Genomic DNA, 27,157 nt, shown 5'->3' with positions numbered 1-27,157 from the left:
TTTAAAGCTTTCCTTTTTATAATTTTTTCCCCATTTATGTGAAATTGAAATTATTTACAAAGGTGTACAAGGAAACATTAATTAAAAAAAAAAAAAGTAAAGATGATGGCAAATCCATCGTAGTCTCTTACTGTTCAAGCCTTCTTGAGCTAGGGCCTGAGCCACCAATGTGTATTAGAATAATTCTGCTATTCTTACTACAGCTGATTACAGTGCTCTGTTATAAAGGGTGGAGGTACTTGGTTGTTCTCCAAAGAAAGTGAGTAATAATTGACCTAATGTACAGAGCACATGAATAACATATTCTTTTGGTAAGAAATTTATGTTTTACAGGGTGTGCTAGAGTTCACATCCCTTTTTCACATCTTCCAAAAGATTTTAAAATACTCAGCTGCTCTATTAAATTTCTAATTCAACAAATACTCAAATACAAAGTATGCATTAGATAAAGCTCTTGAGTTGAATCCAAACATTGAAAAATCTTTTAATCTGCCTGGAAAACAGCTGTTTAGAATTTTGAATAGAAATAACAACTTCCTTCAGCCTATGTTGTTGATGTCCACTTCAGTCTCAAGCTGGAAGGAATTTCTCTGTTACTCTGATGCAAAGTCTTGCTGCTGTTACAATGATTCGACTATCCCCAAAGCATACCAGGAGTGGTATCCTGGTCCTGTTTGAAATAAATGGTAGCACTTCCTTTGAATTCAATATAATGGAGGAGATACTTACTCAGAAGACTTGAGTTAGTTTTGACACTTCAGTTGTAGTTGTCTGGAGTGCATCTAGAGGAACTCTTACTGACATCTCCTACTACTGAGAGACTGTTCATGTTTGTCTGCTGAAGGAATTCTTGATAGGAGAATTATGGGTTTTAGTATCTGAAATAATTTAAACAGATGGGATTTGTGCATATACACATGCAACTTCTACTCCTTTTTCATAAATACTTGGGTAATCTTATACAATGTTACGCAGTGACTCTGCATTAAATACCACAAATGAAATTTCTAGGCAACTGCCCATTGCATCCAAGGAAATATCAAAATAGTTCAAGATGGCTAACATGACAATGAACATCAAAAGCAGTAATGATTTGCCACTTATTGTAAACAATTGCCAAAACCCTGCAGGGAATGGCTTACATTTATTCTACAACTCTTCATTTTGCTATGTCCAGAGGGTAGATTATACAAGCGTTTCACACACACACACATGCACGCATGTCAGTTGCATATTCAAACATTTGCGCAGTATTTTAAACTCAGAGGTAGAAGTCTTATATTGTTCAGAGAATTGAAGCCTGAATGAAACTTCTTAGTAACTACGGAAATGATCCAAAACCTACTCACGTCAAAGAAAGGGATGCCCAATGGCTTGGGTGGGCTTTGAATTGGGAGTCAGAGTTGACAGGATCAGATCTTGTCAGCCAGGTTTCAAGAAGGTGTGCAAGGTTATTGAGAAAGCAATTAGGTCTTTGCTGTGTTCCCACACAATACTATCAATCAGTAATTTTGGATAAAAGTAAGAAGTGCTCAAAGGCATAAATCATGAACATGTTTTACCAATGAAGACTGTTACCTGTGGCTGTAGGGTATAGAAAATATTATATGGCATGGTACTTATTTAACAGCATTTGGGGATTTCAAGATGATGAATAAGAATTATTCTAGTAAAGAGCAAACAAAATACATATAACCTCTTTCAGTTTTATAATATAGTATGCTTTTTCTTTTGGGCTTATGTGCTGCATGCACAATCTTTCATGTGATATTCTCATTTCTGAAGTGTTTCTTGAATGCAGGTGTGTTGATGTACGTTGGTTAACGCATAGAGAAGTTTGTACATGTGTCCTCCAATAGCCTCTGATGAAGTGTAAGTAGCCCTTTTAAATCCAAAGGAGATCTTTGCATTCATTTTAGTTGGATTTAGGTTATACTCAAATTTGAGCAGATGTGGAAGAGTTTGGGGCCTTCCTTTTTCCATGAGATGATGTCTTAGTGGTGGTGGGGGTTTTTTTTGTTTGTTGGGGGTTTTTTGTGTGTTTTTTTGTTTTTCTGGTTTTTTTGGTTTGTTTTGTTTTTTTTTTAATAGTCAGTATTGTGTGTGAATTGCAACGGTGTGATACTGATGCAGAAGTGCAGGTGGAGTACTCAGGATGCCAATGATTCTCCACACCTCTTTCGAAGCAGAATGATATCACAGGCAGGCAGCAGGCTTGATGCCCTGCAGAGGGGCAGCTGATGCTCACGTGAAAAACAAGCAAGATCACTTTTGTGGACAGGGCTTTTAATCAGCTGTTTAAAAGTTGCTGATCCAATTTCAAGTTCCTAATTAAATGAAATGGGGGAAAGAAAGAGATCAGCATGCTGCCAGGCAAGACTTCCAATCCAGTGGTTATCTCATTTCAAACATGTGGGCTAAATTACATTATCTTTATGATTTAGGCTTATAGTATATTCACACACTAATAAAAAGTTCATATGTAAGGGCAGTTTAACCACTGCAAGCTTATTTTATTTTATAAGACTAAACTATTTGATGCTTTAAAAACATTTTTCTAATGTGAATGTTATTTATCACAAGTGTAGTTGAAACCTGAAGCTTAATTATTAAAATAGATGTTCAGGCACTTTCCTGACAAGAATGATGTGGTTAAAAGACATTTCTGGGAGTAATCTTACTTACCTTTTGGATATAGTGCAAAATACCTCTGATAATCAGGAGGAAGTTTTCTCTTCCACTGAAGTGTCTTAAATTATGAACTTTCTACTGTTTTATGGGAATTTTTTTAAAGCCACCTAAAAGTTTTCCCACAGGGCTGGTTTACAAGCAGCTGAAACTTTAGACACCACTCAGAACAGTCTGTTGTTCCACTAACATTGCTTGGAGTGATGCACGTGTATCATTGACCACCTAGATTCCTAAATGTACCCATTCTATTAAAAATTAAAAGAAAATATTTCCTATATTTTGAAGAAGTACAAGTTTAAATTGGCACTGTAATTGCTAAACCTTGCAGCATAGACAGATGCCAGAGCTCCCACAGAGGAACTTCAAACTGCATTATGCTGTACTCTATACACTTAACCCTCTTAACTCCTTGCTGCTCCCCAGCAGTAGATGGGAGCTCCCTCCTGCTTCCCTTCCTCTCTCTCCTCTTACCAGTTGTGGGAACCCCAAGGTGCTGCTTGTCATGTACCATTCTCTTGCAGTCAATCCCAAGCAGAAGTTGACTTTTAATACTAAAGTATCCTCTGTCTCAGCTGTGAATCTGCTTTTGGCTTGAGGGGGCTAGGGGAGTTGACTTGGATTGCTAGCTTCCTAACAGCTTAATACTTCATTCAAAGCCCAGTGAAGTTAAAAGGAAAAAGATACTCAAGGGTTTCAGTGGTATGGATCAGATCCTATATCCAGAAGGGTAAGGTAAGCATTGAGACGTTGCTCACACATGGATTACCTTACTTCTCTTCTTTCTGTGAGTCCTGATTTCTTGATAGGACCACCTCTTAACCTCAGTACCTGCTTCGTATGATGCTGAGTTACAGCAGGAAGACTTGTTGGGGAGATAAAAATGAACAGGATGTGCTTAACAGTCTGGTGAGTGTGGAAAGGAGCTTGTTCTTCTCAGGAATAATTTATATCTTTTACTGGTCGTTTATTTTCTTTTTTTGAAAGACGAATTAGAAATCTAAAGATGGGAACACAATTAGGCCTTGCCATGGTTTATTCTGCTCCAACCAATTGTTCAATTGTTGTTCTTTCAGTGTAAAAAGTATTTCAGAAGACAGCACAAGTATTTACTATCTATTAGAAATCCATTAGCTACAGTTTTAAATTTTTCCATATTCAATACACTTACTTTTATTTCTTTGAGATGGATAGACAGGAGCTGCCTAATTTAACAGATAAGCAGTATGTTGTCAGTGCTGGATTAGACTATTCTTCATGTGGCTTGTAACCCCTTTCTCATATCCTCATTTATCACTGGCCTAGTGTTTGTTTTTCCTGATTCAGGATTATGACATTGAACTATACAAATAATATTGGTACATAATTTGTACCTTATCAGCTTGAAAATATCAAAGTAGAAAAAGAATATTGAAACAACTCTACAGATGGGAATAAAATGCCTTTTGGGAAAATGCATTGTTAATACCTGCAATTTGTGTAATCATTGTTTATTCATATTTGGTCACCCAGTGGTAATAGTGGATAATGTTTCAGAGTGCATAGCCAGGTGGGATACTGTGGTCTACTGTGTCAGTGAGAAGCTCATCCCATTGCTGGGACATTCTCAGTCATCTTTTTGCTTCTTGGAGCATGAAGGTGAGCTCTTGTAATGCCCGTTTCCCCCTCTGCAAAGTGTAGTGCTTGCTGCAGGTCACCCAGCTCCTGGGTGGAGCCAGGACTGCTCCCACTCTACTGGATACACGGATTCCTCTCCTGGATGGCTTTGCCTGGCTGGCTGCTCTCTACTAGTTGGCTCTTTGGACCTCCTTTTTTAACTAGTTAGTTGGCTGGCCTGTCCTGGCAAACCTCCCTCTCCTGGTTGGCTGGCGAAGCTCTCGGGCTGGCCGGCCTTTTCCTTCCCTTCCCCTTCCTTTTCTCCCCTTCTCACACATGGTGTCTGCTGGCTCCCACTGTTTATCTCTCCATGTCTCTGTGCCTCCCACTCATTTGTTAGATTTGCTTTGATCCATCCCGTCTTTGCTGCCTTCCTGTTTTTTTTCCCTCTGCTCTTTTGCTGTTTTGCTTCTTTGTATACTTGCTTCCTTCACACTTGTTCCCTGAAGGCTTTCTGCTCTGGCTTTCCCTTACCTACAGGCGGCATGCATCTTTTCCAGAGCTTGCTGTCTCACTCTTGTTGGTTCATCTGATCTAGCAACCACATTATTTGAAACAGTTGCTAACAGAACACCGATTAGTGTTATAGGTTGGAGAAACGGTTATGTTTATCACTTTTTATTTCCTATAAGCACTTTTGTAAGTTCCTTTATAAATCTAGTCTGTGCTTATTAGAAATGCCTGTGATAAAATCCCAACTGAAGCACTTTGTTGTGGTTCTGTGTCATTTTTCCCATAATTGCGGATTATCAAGTATCTATGTATTCTCTGTAACTGTCATCTCCTTTGGGAGTCTTAGAAATGTCACAACTCACTGTTTTAATCCAGATATCGCAATTATAACTATAGTCTCACAAACACTTCATTATGTTAGTGTGGAATAAGTACTTTTGGGTGGTCACAGTGATGGGAGAGGAAGTGCAGAGAAAATTCCTGGCAGTTGAAAATTTGCTGCTGAAGACCCTGTGAGAGAGGGATAAAATTCTGTGGCTGTTCTTCTCCTGCTTCTTTCAATCTTTGTTCCAGAGTCTTTATTCAGACACAGTTCCTGCTGATGCTAACTGAAGTTTTGTCTGAGTTGGGACTAGAGAAACAGATCTCTGTTGTTAGATGTTATAGCATACCTCATGTCATCTGTGGTTAAAAACCCCGTAAATATCTATACTCTTTGTCCCTGTTAGGTTCAAACCTATTTCCTAAGAGCTTCTCTTGCTCTTTCTCTCCACACAGCCAATGTTTTCACTCTTCCTAATTATGGCGTACCTAATGTCATAAATCCTCTAAATGCTGATTAACAAGTCAGTCCCTAATGGTAACTACACAACCTTGTCAACTGGAAAATGCTCTCATCCCCCCATATGTGTTTTCTCCTTTCATGACAGAAATATGAATCCCACGTGAGAGGGCATTGTTCCCATGTAGCATCCCATTCTCTTCAAGTGAATATCATCTGTCCTTCTCTAAAATTTTAAAAGTTTTTGGATTGCTTTTACACATGTGTATCCAGTATAGATATATTTCTGCAAAAAAAATAGTTCATAGCATCTATTGAGTTGGAAAATTAATTAGACGACCTAATTGATTGTGCATGAGTTCCTCTGTGGAATGTGTTCTGCTGCTGTTGCACTTGCCCAGCACAGAAAATCTCCGGAGCTAATTCCTCTGGTCTTTTACTAGAAACTGACAATTAATTGAACATAAAAAAAAAAAAAAAACCCCAAACAAAAAAACCTTGAAGGGTCTTAACACAGAAAACATTACATGAAAGATCTTTTCTCATTTTATTACAGTAATGCCAAGAGGCCTGAACTCAGCTTGAGGCTCCCTTTATCATTCACAAAACACACAAGTCTCTGTCCCAAAGGCTGTGTAGTCTGAAGAGAAAAAAACCCCAACAGCATCCAGAAGTATTGGCAGCCCCACGTTGCATGTAGGGAGCTAATACACAGCGAGATTAAGTCACTTGTGTAAGGACGTACAGGGAGTCTGTAGCGGAGTATGAAACTGAACCCAGGTCATCTCAGTCCCAGCCAAGTGTCTCAACCACAAGACTATTCCTCCTCCTCAGTATGTCAGTGTATAAAGTAGGCCAAAAAGCAGTTTCCATCCTTTTATACACAGTATTTTGTAAGGCTGTGAAGTATTATGTATTAGACAGGCATCTGGATCAACAGCAGTTTCTGCGGATACTTTTATCTGTAAACAGAAGCAAAGCCTGTAAGGGCTTTGTAAATTTTACATAAATTATTATTTTATCTATAAATAGCATAGTTAAATCTATAAATACTATACTTAATTTCAAGGTATTTTAATGATTTTTAAGAATGGAAAATGTGTTTAAAGGGACTTCTGTGTTCTGTGGCTCTCTAATTTTCATATGTTTTAGGTTCTAGTACTACTCATATATCATGATGCATTAGCAGTGATGTGTAGCTACGCCAGACTATGTAGTGTGTTACACTATGTGGTGTAAACTGAGAAAGGGAGGCTCAGGTCGTGTGACAGGCTAACGCACCCGTGTTACTCAAAGGTTAAGTACTCCTGTGTTGGGAGTCAGTGAGGCTTGCAGTTTGCTGACCTAAATCTGAGTGTTTCCTATTATGCTGAGTATTTACTTACCTTTTGGAGAATCTCTGTATAGCCAGAGGGTAACAAAACTTCTGCTTTAATCTTTTGTACCCCAAATGGAAGAGAAGAAAAAAAAAAAAGCAATTATGTGCAGATATATATGCATTTATATCCATCATCCTCCTTCAACTGTTATCACCCACTTTTGTATGAAATCAGCATTACTGTGTTGAAGTATACAAAGAACAGGCCAGAGCTGTTCATTCCCCTCAGTGCCCTAGTTAGCTATTTACAGACACGTGGCTCATTTGCTGAACCCCTGATTCCTTTCTCCCACATCCCCCAAATAAAAATGACTTACCTGGTTCTCACTGACGTATGTTCCGGAGCACCACTTTTATGAACTCCATTAATTGAAATCATTAATTCCAGATGTTCTGTGCATTTACACAGATAGATTTCAGTGATTTTCATGGCAAAAAAATAAAAAAATCAGCTTTGAAGGACCACTGGGATTTATGTGGCATGGAGGTGAGAGAAACCTTGTTTTTCAACCCAGAATCTCTAAAGTGAGTAGTGAGAAATCATCCAAAACTGTATGGCGATCAGTGTAATGGACCGTTCAGTACGAACTATGGTTTCCAAGATTCTCATGCTATTCCCTGTGAGCACATAATTAGTAAAATAAAATTGGAGCGTGTCACTTTTGGTTGATCCAGTATGGCCCAGCTTTTGGAAACACGCCTGTGAAGCTAGGTGGATCTCTCCCTTCCCCTCACCTCCCCAACGCTGGCTGTTTTCTACGTGTGGATGTGTGCATGCACAGTCACAGGCAACAGGACTCCCTCACTGAATTGTCATTCTCTCATCAAAGTCAATGACCCTAACCCTTCACTTGTAACTGGGACCTGGACTTCATGCTGGATGTCCGTGTCTCGGCACCTACAAAACCAACAAGTCCTATCTAATAGGGAGGAAACAGAAATCTGTTAGGACTTCAGTCTCAGAGCTTGAATGTTCATGTTCAAGGTGGTTGGGCTGGTGACTCCCAAGTTTTAATGATTTGCCCCATATGTCGAGGCAAATGAAATCTTAGGACCTGACATTCCCAATCAACAAGTAGAAGAGACGCCAGTTTCCAGTGCTGAGGTAAAAATAGATCTGCAATACCTGTTATGCTAAAATAATGTATACACAGCATGTGTGACAAATAAGAGAAGGCCAAAGGCATCAGTACAGATGCTATTAAAAAGTTAAGAACTGTTAAAAAATATGGTAAGAATGTGAGTTGCTTGCATTTTGAGTAAAAGCACAAAGTTTCCCATGTTTGCCTAGAGTATTCATGGTCATTCGAAGTCTTTCTAAAAGAATTGCAATTGTTCTCAACCAATAGCTTAAATTAAAAAACAAAATAAAATGTCCTCTTCATTACATCGCTAACAGGAGAGTCAGTAAAGGCCTTTCACTCTTCTTGCCTGCTGCGTGCAAGTAAGAAGAGACGTTGACCCTAAGTTTGATAATTGTCTGTAGATTCATATCTTTTTTTTCCTGTTTTAAGATACTTAATTATTAGTTCTGTACTCTCTCACTGCTTGGGAAAATCAGGCTTTTGATGTGGTTTTAACAAAGAGTATTTAATTGACAATTGTCATAAGTAGTTTCTATAATCCTTAGATTAAAGATGTGATGGATGCAGAAAATCCTCAGTCACTTGAGGCTAGTCATTCATTGACTTTGGGGGACATCCAGCCATTAGTGCTAAGGAAAGAGAAGACTCCTTCAACCAAATGGTCAATGAAGAAAGGAATGACAGTAGACCTTAAAGAAATAATGTGTTTACTTTTTTAAATTAAATACTAATATATCTGATGTTCATTGGCTCTTTTCAATAAATGTAGAAGTCTAGAAGCTCTGTGAGTATCTTAGATTTTCTGAAGATCATTCACAGTTAGCAACAGAGCAATTTAATGCTTTAGTAAATATTACAGGAAAGTGTTAAAGAAGAGAGAACCCTAGACTCACTGAAAACCTATAAAATCCAAAGAAGACCAGAAGAATAATAACTGAGAGATTGGGTCCATAGTAGTATCTCTAGAATTGTACAAAAAATTAAGAGTAATGAAACACACGAGTGTTAGCTTCTCATGTACTTTATATTGGTGGGTATAATACATATATTTAATAAAATTATACTTGCTTATTTGAAAACACTTTTGAGTCTAGGTTAGATCATTTGCCTTCCTGGGAAGAGATGTTTTCTACTTCTAGCAATAGGTATTGAATCCATGAGATAATTCCAGAATTATGGCATGTATTCTGTAACATTTCAACAGAGATACCATCAGACTTATTCAGAGTTAAGTAGTGCATGTTATAACCGTGTTTATTTTTGGACCACAGTCTTAATGCAAATCCCATATATGTGGTTATGCAAAGTGAGCCAGATTCTGGTCATGATTACACCGGTGTACACACAGAGTGATGCCACAGTTTCACTGAGGAAGGAATCTGATCCTGTAACACAGAGGGTTGTATGGTATTTCAATTAAGTGCTTGATGTGTTTCACCATAGAGTTAGAGGTGAGATATTAGTCTCTAAAGCAATTTTTGTACATTACTGACTTAAATTTCTAACATTTTCTGAGAATTTGGGGGGGGGTGTATTGCGCAATTATGAAATGAAATAATTGTTAAAATATTTCTGTGAAAACCAAAATACTGTATGTTGTCATTGTTTTTCAGATTTTTTTGTGTCTTTTTAGCTGGCTATTTACAACATAAAACTCTGTGTTACAACCTTACTCAAAAAGAACAGTATTAGCTATTCCAAAGTCTTCAGGCTAGTAAAAAAAATTAAAAAATCAGTATTTACATCATATCAAATCTGTCATCACTAAAATCATATCACTAAAAATACATGTTTATGAGAAGCATTGTGAATGCAAAAACCTGGGCAAGTGTCTGGCTGAAGAAATTTGGCCAGGGAGCTGTCTGCCATGTGGAGAAGAGTCTTTATGGGAATACAATCTGCATGCCCCTTGCGTTCGTTTGGTGGAAGTTTTCCACCACCATAATTTCTCAGGAGTGCTGGTCTTTTTGGGTTATGGCAAAGAGGGAGCTTGCTTAGGACAAGCCAGATGATTCCTGGCAGCTGTTATAAAGAAGTAAGAAGAAATTGTTGATTGCTCTAATTACCTTGTTAAAAAGCTTCCAGGACTTCAGAAGTTCTGCATTCTGTTAGGACCACAAAAGTTATTTGTCCATGTGTCATTATGATAATACATACTTATGAACACCCAAAACATCATTATTACACTTACTGCCTTCCGTTTAAGTGATCCACACTGAAAGCGAGTCAACTTCTCACCATTCCTGCTGTATGTTTACTCACTGTATTTCACTTAGCTTGAGCAGTGAAATTGGCTCTCTTCCTCCCTCTCACCTCCCCTTTTTATTTATAACCCGTTTTCAGTTCTGGACTGAATTTCGTTCCAGTGCTCTGCAATTGTATTGTGTTTCATGACACTGCAGAGGAACATTTATATTTTAGAAAAAAAAGGTTATTTCTAATGTATTGTACCACTCCCTCTCCTTTTTAAATATGAGCAGTATCTCTTTAAATCCTGTGTGTTGCATTGTCTGAAAGCATTCTCCCTTTCTTTGGATGTTGGTCTACTTTAATATACTGTAAATCATTAGGATCTATTTTTCTTACACAGTGTGCACTCCTTTTGAGTAGTCTCAGTTATTTTATACTGAGTATCTTCTGGAGCCAAAGAGAAAAAAAAAATACAGAGCTCGTTTACTAGCTTTGTCTTTATCTTGCTATTTAATAGTTAATACTTTGTGGTATGTTAAGAGAGTTTCTATAACGTGGCACTTCTTAAGAACTCTTCTTAAAAAGTAGTAATAAACTTCAGCCAACTTGTTCTTTTAACGTGAAACTTCCAGAGTTCTTCAATTGAATCCATTCTCCTTAATAATCATCTGGTCTTGACAATAAATATGTCACCAAAGTTAGTTACATTTTTGCAAAAAGAGAGATGGAAATCAACTCAGAATTTTATTTCATTGTTGCTAGCCTGTGAAAGAAATTGGAAAAATTAAAATCTGCAAAGAAATGTTCCTTTGTAGCTTATACAGCAAAGTAGGGTGGGTTAGAGTTTGTCAGGTAACTGATTATTCAGAAATGAGAAGTTATTCTGCATTTAGCTGCATTGCTTACTGTTTTCTTCATCATGGAAAAGAATAAAATGTGGTAACAATTTTCTGTATTTGGACTGCTGCCGCACGTAATTGGGAACAACAGAGCTAAAGCCTTGATTTTGGTGAAATGCTTAGTCTGCGTGTTGGATTAAAATGTGTGCAACAAATCACTCCAATTCTGTAATAATTTTTTGAACATTATTTTTTTATTTTATTACTGTAATGTTATTACTTTTCAGTTACAGACTTCGAGAACTGGGTCAGTTGCAAGAACAAAATTGGCATGAAAATAGTTGTATATTTATTCTGGAAAATGGATTGCCAAAATACTTTTGAAAATGGTCAGCCTGAATTGTTCTGTACATCAAATGCATCTGATAATGTTAGTCTCACATGGTTAGTAAGCTGTTATTTAAAAGTCCTGTTCTTTAACCAGTATCCTAGGAAGACTAGATAATATTTGCTAGATAGACATGTTAAACAGATCATCTGTGCAGAAATGGATTTGTGAAGCAGCTTACGGAATGGAAAATAAATTTAGGCTGAAGTGTGCCAGCAAGTCAATATATGAGAACAATTTGCAACAAGCAAAGGTGAGGAAGACATGCAGAAATGGGGTCATCAGAATCATGAATTAGAGGATAATATTCCTGGGGCTGGAATATATGAGGCAGTAACTAACTTTTGTGGCTGACTAATACAGAATAAAGAGTTATGATACCAGGGGAAGTTATTTATTGCAAGCGTTAGATATGCTTCCATGGATGTTTTTTACTCTTGTTAAAATAACGAAAGGCAGCTTGGAGCTGTGATCTGTCCGCAGCACAGCTGTGGTATTTTGAGACACTTCTGCTGCCAGATTTATACCCCTGCCAGAAACAGTGCCTGAATGGTTGCACTCCGAGTCCCTAGTTCCAGTGACATCTTAGCGCTAGCCAGTGTTAAATCTCAGCAATTTGAGCTCTGTGCTGCACTGTGCGCTGAAGCAGCTGGGAAAGGGTCTTGTTAATATGTGAAGCTATCTCTGGCACTGGAAGGGAGCAGACAGAAGTGGCATGGTGATAATTTCTTCACATACCACAGCTAAACCAAACCTCATTGGTAAGAAGTGTTAGACATCGCTGGAAATAAGTTTTAAAATATTTACAAAGTTTTGTTTTCTTTCCATCTGAACACCCTCTGATATCTTTGCCATGTACTTTCCAGCGATGACACATTGGGATCTGACTGGGGTGAGTAATGGTGTCTGGCTGGGGGGAGGAGAGGACAGGGAGTGCTTAACAGTGAGTATTTAAGGAAATGGCCCATGTGGAAAAGAAAGTCTTGTGATTGGATGCGTTTATCAACTGGCATTTTGGTGTCACCTGTGGATGGAGAATTATTGTGTCTGAGTTTTTAAATGCTTGGAAGTCTGTGCATTGATCTAACATGGGAATGTTGTGTTGTGTGTGTGGTCTTGATTCAGCCTGTGAAGCTAGATGTGCAACGTTAGCTATTAGGAAAGACACAGGTAAATAATAGTTATCCCATGGGTTCCTGAGCATGGTCATTCACTTTTCTGACCAGCAGTTAAAAGCCACAAAGTCCTGTATTCAAAACATGATTTCATGATAGCCCACAAGCAACTGAAATGGACATTTTGCAAGTGAAAATGGAGTTATGAGCGCATTGCCCTTCCCTGTTTCTTTGGTACAGTGACACACACAGGTTTGCAATAATCTTTTGGGAAGGGTATGTGTGTAAACCATTCTGTTTGTTCTCTCTGTCCTTATCAGGAGATTTTAGTATGTCTGAAAATACCTAGAATCACTTTGAAGGACATTTGGAAATTGAGCCTGAAATGCTAAACCTTTGTGTTCTGCAACTCTCTGTGCTATGGTGATGCTTACTGCTACAGTCAGCTTGGTCATGCCGTGCTCTTGTGTCAGTTCTGAGATTCTATGTAATTCTTCGAATTTTACTGCAAAAATTCTCTTTTCAGGCACAGCACATCCTGCCTTCTGAAATGAGGCACATGGTGTTTTTTTCCATCATCTATTGCTACCTCCTCTGAAGAGAGTGAAATGATTGAAGTACAGTGAAACATACAGTGATGGAAGCTGTGTTTTTTCCATTAACAGTATAGTTGTTTGTATAGTTAGAGGTATCATATGGTTTCCAAGCCTATCAGGAAACATGGCCTTCTCAAAGAACTAAAATTTTAAGAGTTGGTGTTTCTTACCACATCTATGCTGCCATTGTGTCACCATTTATTTCAGATTTTAGATCATAATATCTGATACGCATTTCTTCCATTCCTGGTTTTTAAACTCAGGAAAAGTGATAGGAGTTTTGTTTGTGCTAGCACACCCAAATCAGCTTAGGTAAATATGATTATACGTGCGTATTTTTAGGATTCATATAAGATTTTTCATTCTTGGCTCAGTGAAAGCTAATTTTTTAAAACACTGTCTTTATTCCTGTTCCAAAACCATAATTTGTTTGATGTCATTCTCATATCATTCTTACTGGTGACTTTTGAGTTGATACATTGAGTTCTCTTTTTCACCGTTAATTTTTCCCATATATAAGTGTCTAGCCACTGGACATTTTTGGAATCCCTGTCATCTGTTTTTCTAATCCTAATCCTACTTTTTCTAACCTAAAAGTTGTGTTTAAGGCAAATTTTCCCCCTCTATATCAGAGATGTGATATCTTTTCTTAAATAGAGCATTCTCAGCACCTGCCATTCCAGGCCAGGGAAGGATGGAAGCTCGATTTCTCATACTGTTCCTGCACCCAACTGCAGAGTGCTGCATTTTAATTACCCCGTCTTTTTTTTCTGCTTGTAACTGCATAGTTATTAGTTCTTTCACCATTTAAAATTCCTGTTTGTACTTTAAGAATGCCATTGAAAAACAGAATTGCTATAAATTTTTTTTTCCATTAGAAATACACATTTTGGATGCCTGAGAAAAAATAGTTGAAATTTGCCTGAAGTCGTGTACCATGTTAAAAGGATTCTGCTACTTGAAACTCAGACCGCCAAAATTTTAGCTAGCGTTATTCTTTCGCTGTGCGAGATCAGTTTCCAAAACAGCATTCTCAGGTACAACTGCTTGGGATTCTCTTTTCTGATGGCTGGCCAAGCAGTGGCATGGGCTATCAAGTGCAGTGGGTCACACGTGAGCAGCGCTGAGTAGGCTTTGCAGAGACGAGACTCTGTTTCTGCCTTGTGCAGTCTCATTTCCAATGTTCTTCTTTTATCCCCGCCTGGTAAAAAAAAAAACAATCAACCCACCAAACGGCAGGAAAAAAAATACTGCTAGGCAGGGAAGTAAGTTGTAATAAAGATCAGCTTTAAGGTACTCCACTTGCCTTAGAGCCCTTTCTGACCTTTCTTTCATTACTTGTATGATAATGGAATATTCCTTTCTTTCCCTTTTCCCCTGTACTAAAGAAAGGGAAAGTTGCCAGTTTGCCTTGCTGAGGGTGGTTTCAGTTACAAGGCAGTCTTGGCTGGATTTGGGGGTTCATGCAGAATTTACCCATGTGAAGTGCTAATAGCTAGGAGGAATGCTTCCTCCCTCCAAGCAACGTTCTGGGTTTGCTGCTCAGCCAGTGTGCAGAACAAGGTGCTGTGTGAGCTGTGCATGCTGTGAGCTGAGAACTGGAAAAACTGCACTCATTTTATCGTTTTCCATTTCTTTGTGATGACAAGAGATGATATTTTCCTGTTTTCAGTAACAAGATCTTGATCACGATAAGATAAATGCTGGCTTGCTAGGGTCCCATCCTTCGACCTTTGCACCCATTCAGTTTCCATTTATTTTAACAGGGGTGGAGGAGTCTGTCAGCCTCCTTAACAGGTGGTTACGAGTTTGCAAAATCTGGCTGTTAATTTGAAACATCAAGAACTCTTTATAGGAGATTTATAAGGAATGAATCTTGGAGGAAAGAGTGACCAGAATTTCATTCAGCATCCTTGCACTAGCATAATTGTTTAATCTGGGTTCCATTACTTCAAAAATTTTTTAAACTGTATTGTTACATTAAAACCTATATTGTGCTTGAAAACAAACAGAGGTTAACATGAACTGAGGGCTTAAGATGTCTATCTGGTGTAGAAATTCTTCATTATCCTGGTGCTTGGAGTCTCTTTGGTGCTGTCCAGCATTGCTTGGAACAATTATCATTATTTATTGCTGTGCTTGGTTTTGATCAAAGCCTGCCAGTACTACATATTTCAGCAGTCTCTCTGGTGCTTTAAGGAACATAAAGGATCTTTTGAGAAGATAACTAAAATTAATTTGAGGATTGTGGCTGAAACAGGAATGAGCTTTACATCAAAATGCCGTTTGATTCTTTCCTGTGGACTTAATAAGCTGGATTCTTGCATGGTGTAAACCAGCCTCATTCTATTGCCCTCTTGCTTTTTTTGACAGTATATGAACTTAATGTGGTTTTACAGTTTCTGCCATCTTCTCAGTTGTCTGAGGCTCCCTGTGGAATTATTCCTTATCAAAATAGCTAAGAAGTATGTGAAGAAGCAGATAAAGTTGTTAGATAACCATGACTAATGTCTTACTGAAGGCTGCTTGCACATGCTGAAATTTGCATTAGAAGTGACTTAAAACATTTGAATTATTAGTTGCACATCTTTAAAAAATCATTTTACTAAAATAATTTCAAGTCTCAACATTCTTCAGTTAAAATGAAATTACCTCTGGAAAAAAAAACCCAAATAAAATGTGTAATAGTTTTTCTGGCTATATTTTTCCCTTTCTCTCTTTTCAACTACTGACTGATCACTTGGAACCTTGTGTTTGAGCTTTACTCATTGAAGTAGTTTGAGTAATTGCAAATGACACGAATGTATGAGGAAACTTTGTTGTTACAAAATAAAGATTGGGGTTTTAAGCTCATATCCCAAATAAGTGCCTCACAGCATAGACCCTAGGGTTTACTGCATCTTCTGAAATCAGTGTAATTCATAAAATCAAACACCTTCAAGGAATATGTTGTAAGTCAAGGAAATCTCTTTACCTGTGATACCATTCTCTTTTCATTTTGCCATCGTGTTAGTGGAATCCCGTTTCCTTCTCATAGGCCTTCATCTTGTAATGTGTCAAAAAATCATAAACTCAATATGAAGAATGCTTTAATTTTAGAGCTCTTTTTATTAAGCCTCTATAAAAAAAATGGACTTGAAGTGTGGATTTCTCTGTGGCCCCAGGTCGGTGTGTACATTCAAATGATCTTTTTCTCATGCATTTTCTGACCTTTAGAAGTTTCCATTAAGAATGCAAAAGAAAATCTTACTTGTGAAAAGGTGAAAGATTGTATTTGAGAAAATAGAAGGAAAGCTGTACTCAGCAGAAAACTGAGTATTAAGAATAAAATTTATCAAGACAAAAGATTAGGTGAAAATAAAGTCTATAATTCTCCATACTAAAATGCTGTGAACTTGGACAATAACAAATAGGAGCTGTATTTGCTTGGTTTTGGGTGCATATTTGACCCTCTTGTTACTGAAACCTTGTGGAAAGATTTGCATGATTATAAAGTTAACTTCATTGGGTTCACCGTATTTCTAAGTCATATTAGCCACTGCTAAGTCATTTATAGCTTGAAAGCAAACAATCGTAAATGCTGATCTATTCATATTCTACCATAAAATACAAGATGGGTTATTCACTGCTGTCTGACGTGTGCTTCCCGCTGCAACAGAGAACAAAATGACTCCTTTTTAAACCGTCTATATATAAACGGCATAGGGACAATCAACAATGAGGGATTTCATTCTGAGGACGTACACTGGAGATTTCCTCTTGCTGACACAAAACTGTGGTGTTTCTAAAGAAATTGTCATCTATTGTTTTAATATTAGGACTTTTAATATTGGGAGTTTTGCATACACTAAAGCATGCATTCTCATTTTGTTCAAGGATGAAGAATCAATATGGGAACTAAAATTTTTTAATTGATAGGTATAATTGATCATGACTTATTTGTATTCATTTGTGTGTTGAAGGAATAGGATAAAGCTGGTAATATTTGGGTTTGTACTACATGCTTCCAAAGCTGCATTTCTACCATGAGAAATGAGAAAGAAGGCGATATAAGTTTTGAGAAAAACAAAGCAAGCCTGTCTGACTAGAAAAATGAAAGCAGTTACAAAAATGCTTAAAAATGGGGAAAGAACTTGATAGAAGCTGTAGTGTAGAAAATTAATATCCAAAGTGAAGGGACACAATGAGAAATACCAAGCCAAAAAAAATTAAGGCGATGAAAAGGAATTAATTATCCAAGGGTAAGAGAGATGTTATCGGAGATTCTGACCCATTTCATGATAAGACTGACAGAATTGCTAGGGAAGAAGAGGGAGAGGTGTTCAGTAAATGTAGCTGTACTGTTTGGAGAGGATAGCACAGAAATTTTATATTTGCAGTCTGATAGCATTTAAGGATGACATTAAACAGCAGTATTTGCATTTACATATTTTTATACGGCTAGTCCAGCTAACCAGCACCAGGGAGACTGAAAAGAGCTAGCTAAAGGGCTCTCATATCATGCAGGTTAATTCTCCATAAATCTGGAAATACAGGACAAATTTCCAGAGGCTGGAAGAAAATTATTGTTGTTCCAATATTTTAAAAGGAAAATAGATGATCTGGGTGATTATAGGCCTGTTAAACGTGCAAAAGATAGAATAGCAATTATAGGATGTAATACATAGTTAAAGAAGAGTAAATGTTATTTAGTGTCATTTAGCACAAGTTTATCAGAAATAGGTCTTTCAAACTAACTTGATATCCTTTCTGAGAAGATTGTGTTTAATAGATGAAGATAATAGTAGCAATATAGCAGTACTCTATAGCTTATAGGAATTCTGTAAGCCATTTTATTTATTATATCTAAGAGTGGCTTGATTAATCAGCAGAATTATAGTGTATGGACACAGCGTCTCTGGATTGGTATGAAGATTAGTTAAATGATAGGTTTCAAGGTGCATCTGGTGTCGGGAGATGGGGCAAGTGGGAAAAGCATCCGTTCTTATTTATGCCCTATTTAACACTTTTTATCAATGGTTTAGTGGAAACATTGTTAGCAAAGTTTGGAAGTGGCATGAAATTGGAGGAATTTATAATGTCATGACTATAAGGCAGTGTGGATTACTTAGTGACCTTGGCTGAGGCACCTGGTAGCTATTTCAGTACAGACAAGCATCAGGTTCATAATTTGTTGGCTATGCTTACAGATGCTGGACTCTGTCCTGGTGCACCATAACAGAAAAAACATTTTAGGGTCACTTGTGAAGAATTAACTGGAGCGTGCACCCCGGATGTACAGGAGACAGCAGGAGCTGGCAGTACCACTGTTTCATTTTTGCCCTTGGAGAATGGAACAAAATAAAGCCTACTAGTATTTTATTAACATCTTAGTTTAATTCTGTCTGTTGGCTAACTGGTCTGTCCTACCATAAACAAATCAAAGCAGATGTGTTCCACATGCCCTCCACTCAGCTGTAGGCAAAGCTTACCCACGTATCTGGTACAGCATATGCCTGAATAACAGTGAAAACTGTCCTCAAAAAACTTCCTGCAGTCTGTATTCTCTTCCCTTGAGACTCATTTGAGAACACTTGTGGAAATAAACATATCCGAACTCTTTTATCAGTATTATTTTAATTAATGCACTGAATATTTAAAACAAACTGATGAAAAGACCCCCCAAAGAGTATTACTAGAGGTTAAACCAAGCAGCAAAGGGGACCTGCAGAATCTTAAGTGTTTAATACTCCTGGTAAAATAGTCGCAATGTATTTATAGAGCTGCTTATTTTCAGTGGATTTGAATGAGAAGAAAACTTGAGAAAAATCCTCTGCAGAACACTGCTAAGTAAAATTGATGGGCTGGTGGGCAATTTGTGTGCAGAAGACTTGACTAAATGTGCTGTTTTGCTTTATTATGAGTTTTGTTGTGTATTTTTATTGTGATGCTGATTAGGTTTCCTGTCTTTGGTGCAGATTACAGGACCGGCCCTTGTTTCACTTTGGTAACCAACCAGATGTGCCAGGGACAGCTCAGTGGAATAGTCTGCACAAAAACCCTTTGCTGTGCAACAGTTGGGAGAGCATGGGGCCACCCCTGTGAAATGTGTCCTGCCCAGCCACATCCCTGCCGCCGAGGCTTCATTCCAAACATTCGAACTGGGGCCTGTCAAGGTAAGTTAGCAGCAAAGCTTCCCCAAAAGCTGCTGAAATTGTTACTGGATTAATCTTAATTGAGTTACACTGCTGTGAATAACCTGTCCTAAGCCATTCTCAGCTATATGTGTGAAGAATGGAAAAACATTGTCAGATGCATTACTTCATGATTCAGTGAGTGCCTGATGTTCAAGTGAGTACATTAGTAACTTAGGTCATGTGAGAGCAGCCAGCATCTTAATGAATTTCTCACTGCCAGCAGCCCTTTCCCTTGGTTCTGTAATGGTGTTTTTCTGAGCGTACCACTTGATCATTCTGTGGTGGAATTTACTCTGTTTCAGAAAGCACTCAAAACATGCAAAAATCAATCTGTGGCAATACTGTTCAATTTATCCAGTGTGGGATTTTGTAGCTAAAATTTGTTGATTTTGGATTCATCTTGGGTGTCTTATCTGTCGAGCTACACTGCTTCAACCTGGAGAAAAGTGCTTGTTGTGCCATTTGAAATGCCCTGTTATATATTTTATACAATTCTGGAAATGCATTTGCATTTGTTTCAAATTGTAAAATCCACCCAGATGTTGCTTACTTCTTTCAGAGCATGCCTTACCATAGAAAGTCCTTACACTGCTTTTGGCTTTTATTCTAATGCTTCCAGCTGTATAAATTCTTTTATTGTCTGGATGTCTGGCAGGAAACAGGAGAAAGTTAACAGGGGCAGCTATGTATTGAACTGATGTGTATTATACATTCCCAGGACCATATCTTTGGGGCTAGTTTATTTCAATCTGTCTAACATTTTCTAATAAGTTACAATATTTTTTAAAATAGGGGAGATAAAGATTATAAATCTATAGAGTAATTTTATTTAATCATGAAATTCCTCTGAAGGACTTCAAGGCATTCCATTGCATTAAAAAAGTAGATATCCTCTGTCACACGCCAAGTCCTCGTTGGTGCCTGCAGACAGGCATGATGAACTTCGAGGTGGGCATGTTTGTGTATGCCACATAATGTGCACGTATTTTGACCTCAGCTATTCTGTTCCCTCTCTCACTGAAGGTCAGAACTAAATTGTGCAGAAATCTGTGAATCGAGGTTCTGGACACTTCTGAAATCTGATGTGCATAAAAATGTGGCCCACACCCCTGAACTCATGCCACACCTAGTTATATCCCTCTTGTTTGTGTCATGGAAAAGCTGCAGTGACCTCTCCAATGGGTTTGTGCAGTTCAGAATAAGGCTACTTCTGCTTGCTGCACATTTCTTAGCATGCAGCTACATTTATGCTAATCTTTATGTGATGCCAACACAGTTTTGGCCCTATGTGTTTAACTTGTACTTTCCAGTTTTCCCTTCTCTTGTAATGTGTTCATAATTTCAACAGATCTGCTATGGAACCACATATTAGCTTTATTTTTCATGCAATTGTAGTAAATCCAGTCTTTTTGAAATCAGATAACATCCATTCAGACTGAAGACATTTCATGGATTTCACATCCATATGCAATCTAAATAAAGGAAAGCAGGTTAAATAAAATCCAGGTTCTCTGAAGAGAAAAAGGGACTGTTATTATTGTGTGGAGAAGTCAGAAAAAATAAAAAGGAGGGGAGGGCAAGTTTATTTTAAAAGGTAAATAGAATATCACTGCCCACAGTTTGACTTTGGCTGAAAGTTAAATTAATATCACAGCTGAGATTTTTTAAAGATACAAAGGAGGAAAATGAAAGCCAAAAGGTGGGATTTTGGAACAGACATCGTGACTCAGGAGCATGGCTTCTATTTTTTCAATCATTTTTTTTTTTAAAGTCAGTACAGTGCCATGAAGTCTGGCTGATTATTGTTAAAGCACAGCATATCACTGTAGCTCAAGTCCCAGCAGCGATGTGGCTGTGTTGAGGGTGCTGAGGCTGTGCTAGTTCTCTGTGCCTCCCAGCACAGCAGTTAGCTCAGGCACAGCACTGCTCTGGCTCTGCTGCTGCACCCCCCGACCCAGTTCAGTCGGCCCAGGGATCTTAACGCTCTGCAATGTGGTACAGATATGCCCCTTGGCGTTCCTGAAGCTTCCTACTTGTGGCTCCCAGGGAAATTGCCTCTTGGCCTTTTGTACAGACATAATACTTTGCTTTTCAGACTACAAGACACATTGCAGCTGGCTCTCTGGGATTTATAAAGGGAGATTTGAAGGCGTCATCTCCTTCAGCTTGTGTCCCTGCATTGAAACCAATCCTAGTGTGAGGCCCAAGAATTCAAGAAACCGGGTTTTACCAGCAGCAGCTGGTAGTCCTTGGGGAGATGGGGGAAGCGCAGGCGTTTGGGTTGGAGAGTGGCGAGTGCTCTGTTTGCTTCTGAAGGACAGGGAGCAGTGGACACAGGGCAGCCGCTGGGGACCGTGAGCCAGACCTCCACTGTCTCCTATTGCAAGGCCACTCCTCCTCCTTTAGTCTCTTTTCTCTAGCTGTTACTAAGCTGTAGTAACACTTTCGCAGCTAAGTGATGATACACGTGTGCTAAAATAGCTGTGAGGCCAAAAACCGGGGCCAATTGAAAATGTTTGTCTTGAGCTTCCTACCTAGCCTGTGATACCATCTTTGTTGTTTTGTTTTCTTGAGTGAAAAAAATTAAAAGCGAAGAGAGAGAAATAAAAGGGAAAAAACCTTCCAAATTTATGAATGTCTAAGCAGGTCATTAATAATTCCTCCTGAGACATTACTTATGGCTATGAAACTTCTTGAGTCAAATCCTAACTGCAGCCTAAGCTCATTGGTGCTGATCTTACTGGAGTGATGAGTTAATAATTTCCATCAATAATGACTATGCCGTTCCCCTTGCCTCTCCATGAGGCTGTCTCCATGCACATTGCACACTGTTACTCTGTGGCTCCTCCATCTCTGTGCTGGTGGGCTATGCACTGTATGGATTTGCCAAGATTTTCCAAGGGGCAAGAGATTTTGGGTGCCCAGCTTCAGATTCTTCAAAGGAACCTGGGTTTTGGCAGGCAGTGTTCTCTGCACACCATTCCCCAGATGTTTTGGAAAAACAAAGCAATAGCAGTTAGATGTTTAATGTCTGTAACAATAATAACCATGCGATTTCTTGCAGAAAATATTTAGAGTACTGTACTTAATCATACTTTGCATAGAGTAATTACAAAATTAGTGTCTGTCTTCGCAAGCAAGTATCATAATATTATGATGGGTGAAGAATGGATTTAGGCATATTTACTTTAATTTCTGTGTAGACAAATTATTATGGCTGTTCCTGAGAAATGAATTAAAAGTGGGTGTTTTCTCCTTTTTTGTATGATAGATGTGGATGAATGCCAGGCCATCCCTGGGATCTGTCAAGGGGGAAATTGCATTAATACTGTTGGATCTTTTGAGTGCAAATGCCCAGCTGGACACAAGTTTAATGAAGTGACACAAAAATGCGATGGTAAGAACTTTTAGAACTTACTGAAAGTAAAGGGGGAAAAGTCGTCTGTTGGGGGCCAACTTTGTTTAGAAGTTTGTAACAAACTTTCCAGTCTCTTCTGCCTTGAATATGCAAATAGCTTTCTTCACAACAAATAGGAATAATGGTCCTTTCTCCTTCTAAACCAGAGAATCTTAAATACTGGCCCTGCAGCTTTTTCCAGCCTTTTATTCATGTAACATTTTACAGACTTAAGGTACATCTGAAACAAATTAAACTTTAGAACTAAAAATACTTTTTAACCGATATGTTGCTTTAGAAATGCTTGAGGCACATGTCTCTGTGTGGATCTTTTAACCAAAAAGTGTATATGACTGGAAGGTTCAACACATTCCCGCCTACTAAGGTAAACTGTATTTAACATTAATGGGAGTTCAACACTGCTGAGTGAAGACTGCAGGACTATGTTCTAATCTCATCCTTAGAGTTGCAGATGTTAAAGAAGGACAAACATTTTATCTTTCCTTATTGGTCATCCTATTTTGGAAGTACAGCAGGTGCTAGATACTAGCGTGGAAATTTGCAGTGCATGATTATGGAATCTTGCTAGTTTTTAACTGTGATTTGATAGTATCTTTTCTCTCTATAATATAATAATCAGGCGTAGAAGTCTCCTTTGCTTTAAGAGAATTTTGGATACATAAGGAGCATAGTACTAAAATGTGTCAGTTGCACAATTTTGATTCATCTTCTTTACAGTGAAGTCCAGGTAGTGTTTAAACTCTTACAACTGATTCTCCTTTCAATCATCAGACTAAAATTAAATTAATTTGAGCAGACGAGTTGCATAAGTGGTTAGTGATTTTGGAGTGCCAACTTTCAATATTATAAAAGTGTGTGACTTTGAGAGTAAGGTGTGCATCCACCACCCTTTCTTGCATCAGGTGCCTTTAAAGAAGCACTCAAAATTTTTTAGTCGTTTTGGAAGAATTATGACTTACTCTTTCAAAAGAAAAATCCCTATTTCAAGCAAAACTTCATAATTTAATTGCAGGTTAGGGAAAGCAATTTCAGAAGAGTTTGTACACAGCATGGTTTTCATATTGATTGCCAATGGTTTTGGCAGAAAGTAACCCACATTTAGGGTAGAACAACATTGCAAGTGTTTCCTTCTGTGGATGAAGTACCAAGAACATGGTGAATAGGAAAGACTGAACATGTGCCTTGTTAAGTATTAGTACTTGAAAAACTAAGAACTGTAGGCTTGTGTAGGCTGCACTGTATAAACATTCCTATGGTATTTTTTGATTGCTGAATCATGTAAAAAAAACCAAACAAAAAACCCAACCAAAAAAAAACCAAAACCAAACCCCAAACAACAATCACCTTCAGACCCTGCACTTGGTAATAGCTGAGGGACTGGACCCAAGAACTTGGAATATCTTGTTTCGTTCCCAAATCCTGCCACAAATTTCCTGCCCCATCTTGTGAAATCCCTTTGGAGTGATCACCTGGCTGCAAAGATAGAATGAAGTTTTCTTTCTTCAATTTCATACTTGTAAATTTTTGAACCTCAGCAGACAGAGACTTACTTTCAGTACATCTTCATATTGCATGTACCAAGCAATTTTAATTAAAGCTGTGTAGGTGTTAATAGAATTCAAAGAATTAAAAGTAGCACCCTTATACCAGCAGCATGAAATAGGATAGTGATTCAACAGTTAAGAACATAGTCATGTAACAACAGAATATCCATTCTGCTTTTTTAAATTATCCTTTTGAGTTTTAAGTTGAAATCTCCAATATAAGACAAGGTATTGGCCCATAGTAATTAATTGTAGTTAATTCTAATACATAATGATTAACATCTGATCATGTGCTTGTTTTAACTTCCTATCCAGCAAGTAAGACTTCTGGCAGCTGAAATGTGTCCTTGGTTACTGATTTAGTAGAACTGGGAGCTACCTGCTGAATTACAAGTACTGTTTTTTTCAGAGGGGCCCCATTAAATATATAGATTTTTTATAAATATGATAGAAATCATCAGGTGCAGTGAGACAACGCAACAAGATGGGAAATGAGGTGTGTTGGCCAAAATTCTCTTTATTAGCGTAGCTGGTGGAAAACTGTATTTTAAGTGTTACATTATTTCACTGCTTCATATTACCATTCCTCTTCCAGTTGTATTAACGCTGAGGTAAATACTTTTTTGTGGTGACTGGGGAGAGTAATTTTTCCTGGAGTGACATTTAGGTCTGTGAGTACATCGAGTATACTTACCTTTATAAAACTTGCATACGTAACAATGACAATGTTGCTTATATGAATGTCAACACTAATATAAATAGTGAAATACTGTTTGGGTTAGGCTTAACCCTAAAATAAAGAATGATGATTTTGCTTTTGAAAAGATCGGAGTCCATATAAACAGTGGCAACACTGACTGTAAGATAAACATTGGTGAATTTGAGTCAGAAAATGCTTGAATGTGATCCATTTACGACTGCATTTTTCTCTGTTAATTAAGGGCTTTATTCAGACCAAAATTCAATTTCCACATTTTTTGTCACTGAGACTTTTGGGACTCCTGTGGAGTATAATCCTGGAGCAGAAGCCAGAAGTCTCTTAGCAGTGCTCCCGGGGCACTCGGACTTGAGGCTTTGGCAACACCCTCGAAGTAGCACTGAACAAAAAGTCACACCCCTCTCACACACCCAAGCGAGGAATGTGACCCACATCACGACAGCTAGCAAGATGCTCGGGAAGAATGTGTGCATAGGGGGCCCAAGGCCTGCACTGCTTAGGGTGGGTTGGTCTGCCAGGTCTGGTTATCTGTATGCTACTCCAGTCCCTCCATTCCTTTCCTGCAAAGGCAAGGGGCCACAAAGGTATTAGAGCATCCAATGCTTTACCTAGGGGAAGAGGAATTGATAATTTTTATATTACTTAATTTTTGTATTACCGTCTTCACAGGAGAAGTAGAACAGAGATCCTCTCTACTTGCTAAAATGCTCATTAACGGTCCTGTGGGACTTTGGGTGTTTCCCCATCTGTTGGGGCCAAATTCCAATTTAGGCGTTACATTTAAATTCCTCCAATCGCTTTTAATGACTATGATATTATTCACTCCTTGCCTTGGCGTGTTGGGTGGTGTTGCAGTATTTAATCTCAGAAATTTTTGTGGTTGGTGAAATCATTATTACAGCCATGTGTCTATCTGTTTGTAGATCTCTGGAGGAGAGGTTGGATAGAGTCCTGTGATGCCATTATTTCTGGTTGGATTCTCCCTATTGGGAGAGCAACTGGGTGATTGTAGATGGCTGTGACAGGCAGTTGTCATTGATCACTCTAGAGAATAACCTCCCTTTCTGCTCTGCTTTGTTGATTCTTCTTGTAGGTACCATGGAAAAAAGCAAGCTGTTTTTAAGCTCAGCTGGACTCCAGGTTCCTAGTAGATGAGAGCAGGGCTAAGTAGATACAGCTGCATTGTTGAGACAGTCACTGGAAACCAGGGGGAAAGTAACTACACATCACAGGCAGGCTACTGATGGTAATTAAGGAGCAATTGGGACTGGCATAGGTTGTTATTCACATGACTGTAGGTAACATAAACTCCTAGCTGTGGAGGAAACTCTTCAAGTTCCTTCTGTTCATGTATGCAGCTATGATCAGGTATAAGAAGATATTTGTCAGGTTTTTTTCTGTAGACTTTGAAAATTTTTCTGCATTGTATCTATGATGATGATTCAGTATATGGATTGAGATTCATTAGTGAAGAAAAATCATGATACAGACTTCTATTTTAAAATCACTGACAAAATCTAAGGGGAATTATGGACGTTGCCTGAATTCTGCAGTAGGTATTTCAGTTACTGTCTACAAATCTGTTGAAACTTCAGAACATTCACTTAGGGGAGAAAGCCAGGATAGGTAATTTCTGTTGCCTGCAGTCATCCTGCTTTGAGCTATAATCCTGTCAGATTGCATTAGTTAAACAGTATCTAGCTGCTCAATGCTTTTATATGGGGGTTTCCAAGAAAAACCTAAGTGCAGTAAGAAGGATGGGCAATTCAGTAGGTGCTACGCTTCCCTTTGAGTCAGTATTGAACCATTGCCTCAGTATGGTGCCAGGAGACACTGTGCTGTTGGAGATACCATGAGACATAACAGTTAAGCTCCCGATCGCTATGGTCACTACAGGTCCCGTGACAGTTTTCTTAATTCTAGTGTGCAGAATTCAAACTGGAGAGGTTATCTTTTACTTACAGTCTGTAAATCCCCTCTGCAGTTTAAGATTTTCATCCATCATTATTAAGCAGTAAAACAAACTCTCTGGCTTTTTGCAATTTACAGATACAATATTTTCTTAGGTGCTGTTTCAGTTGTGTTTATAAGATGCCTAAGAAAAGATCCTGATTAAAAACTGCTGATTATGC

General features: G+C 38.2%; 1 protein-coding gene across 2 annotated transcripts in view; it reads left to right on the top strand.

The window, feature by feature from the left end:
• FBN1 (fibrillin 1) overlaps window positions 1-27,157 on the top strand; it is a 158,934-nt gene that overhangs the window by 36,618 nt on the left and 95,159 nt on the right. For both annotated transcript variants that reach the window (XM_030014786.2, XM_030014785.2), the window contains exons 7-8: window positions 19,127-19,324; window positions 22,617-22,742. In XM_030014786.2, coding sequence (XP_029870646.1) covers window positions 19,127-19,324; window positions 22,617-22,742 — 324 coding nt within the window. The remainder of the gene's footprint in view (window positions 1-19,126; window positions 19,325-22,616; window positions 22,743-27,157) is intronic.

Source organism: Aquila chrysaetos, chromosome 5 (genome assembly GCF_900496995.4).
Source record: "Aquila chrysaetos chrysaetos chromosome 5, bAquChr1.4, whole genome shotgun sequence".
Taxonomy (NCBI): Eukaryota; Metazoa; Chordata; class Aves; order Accipitriformes; family Accipitridae; genus Aquila; species Aquila chrysaetos.
Note: the sequence above shows the minus strand (reverse complement) of the source record. Positions and strands in the feature narration are given on the sequence as shown.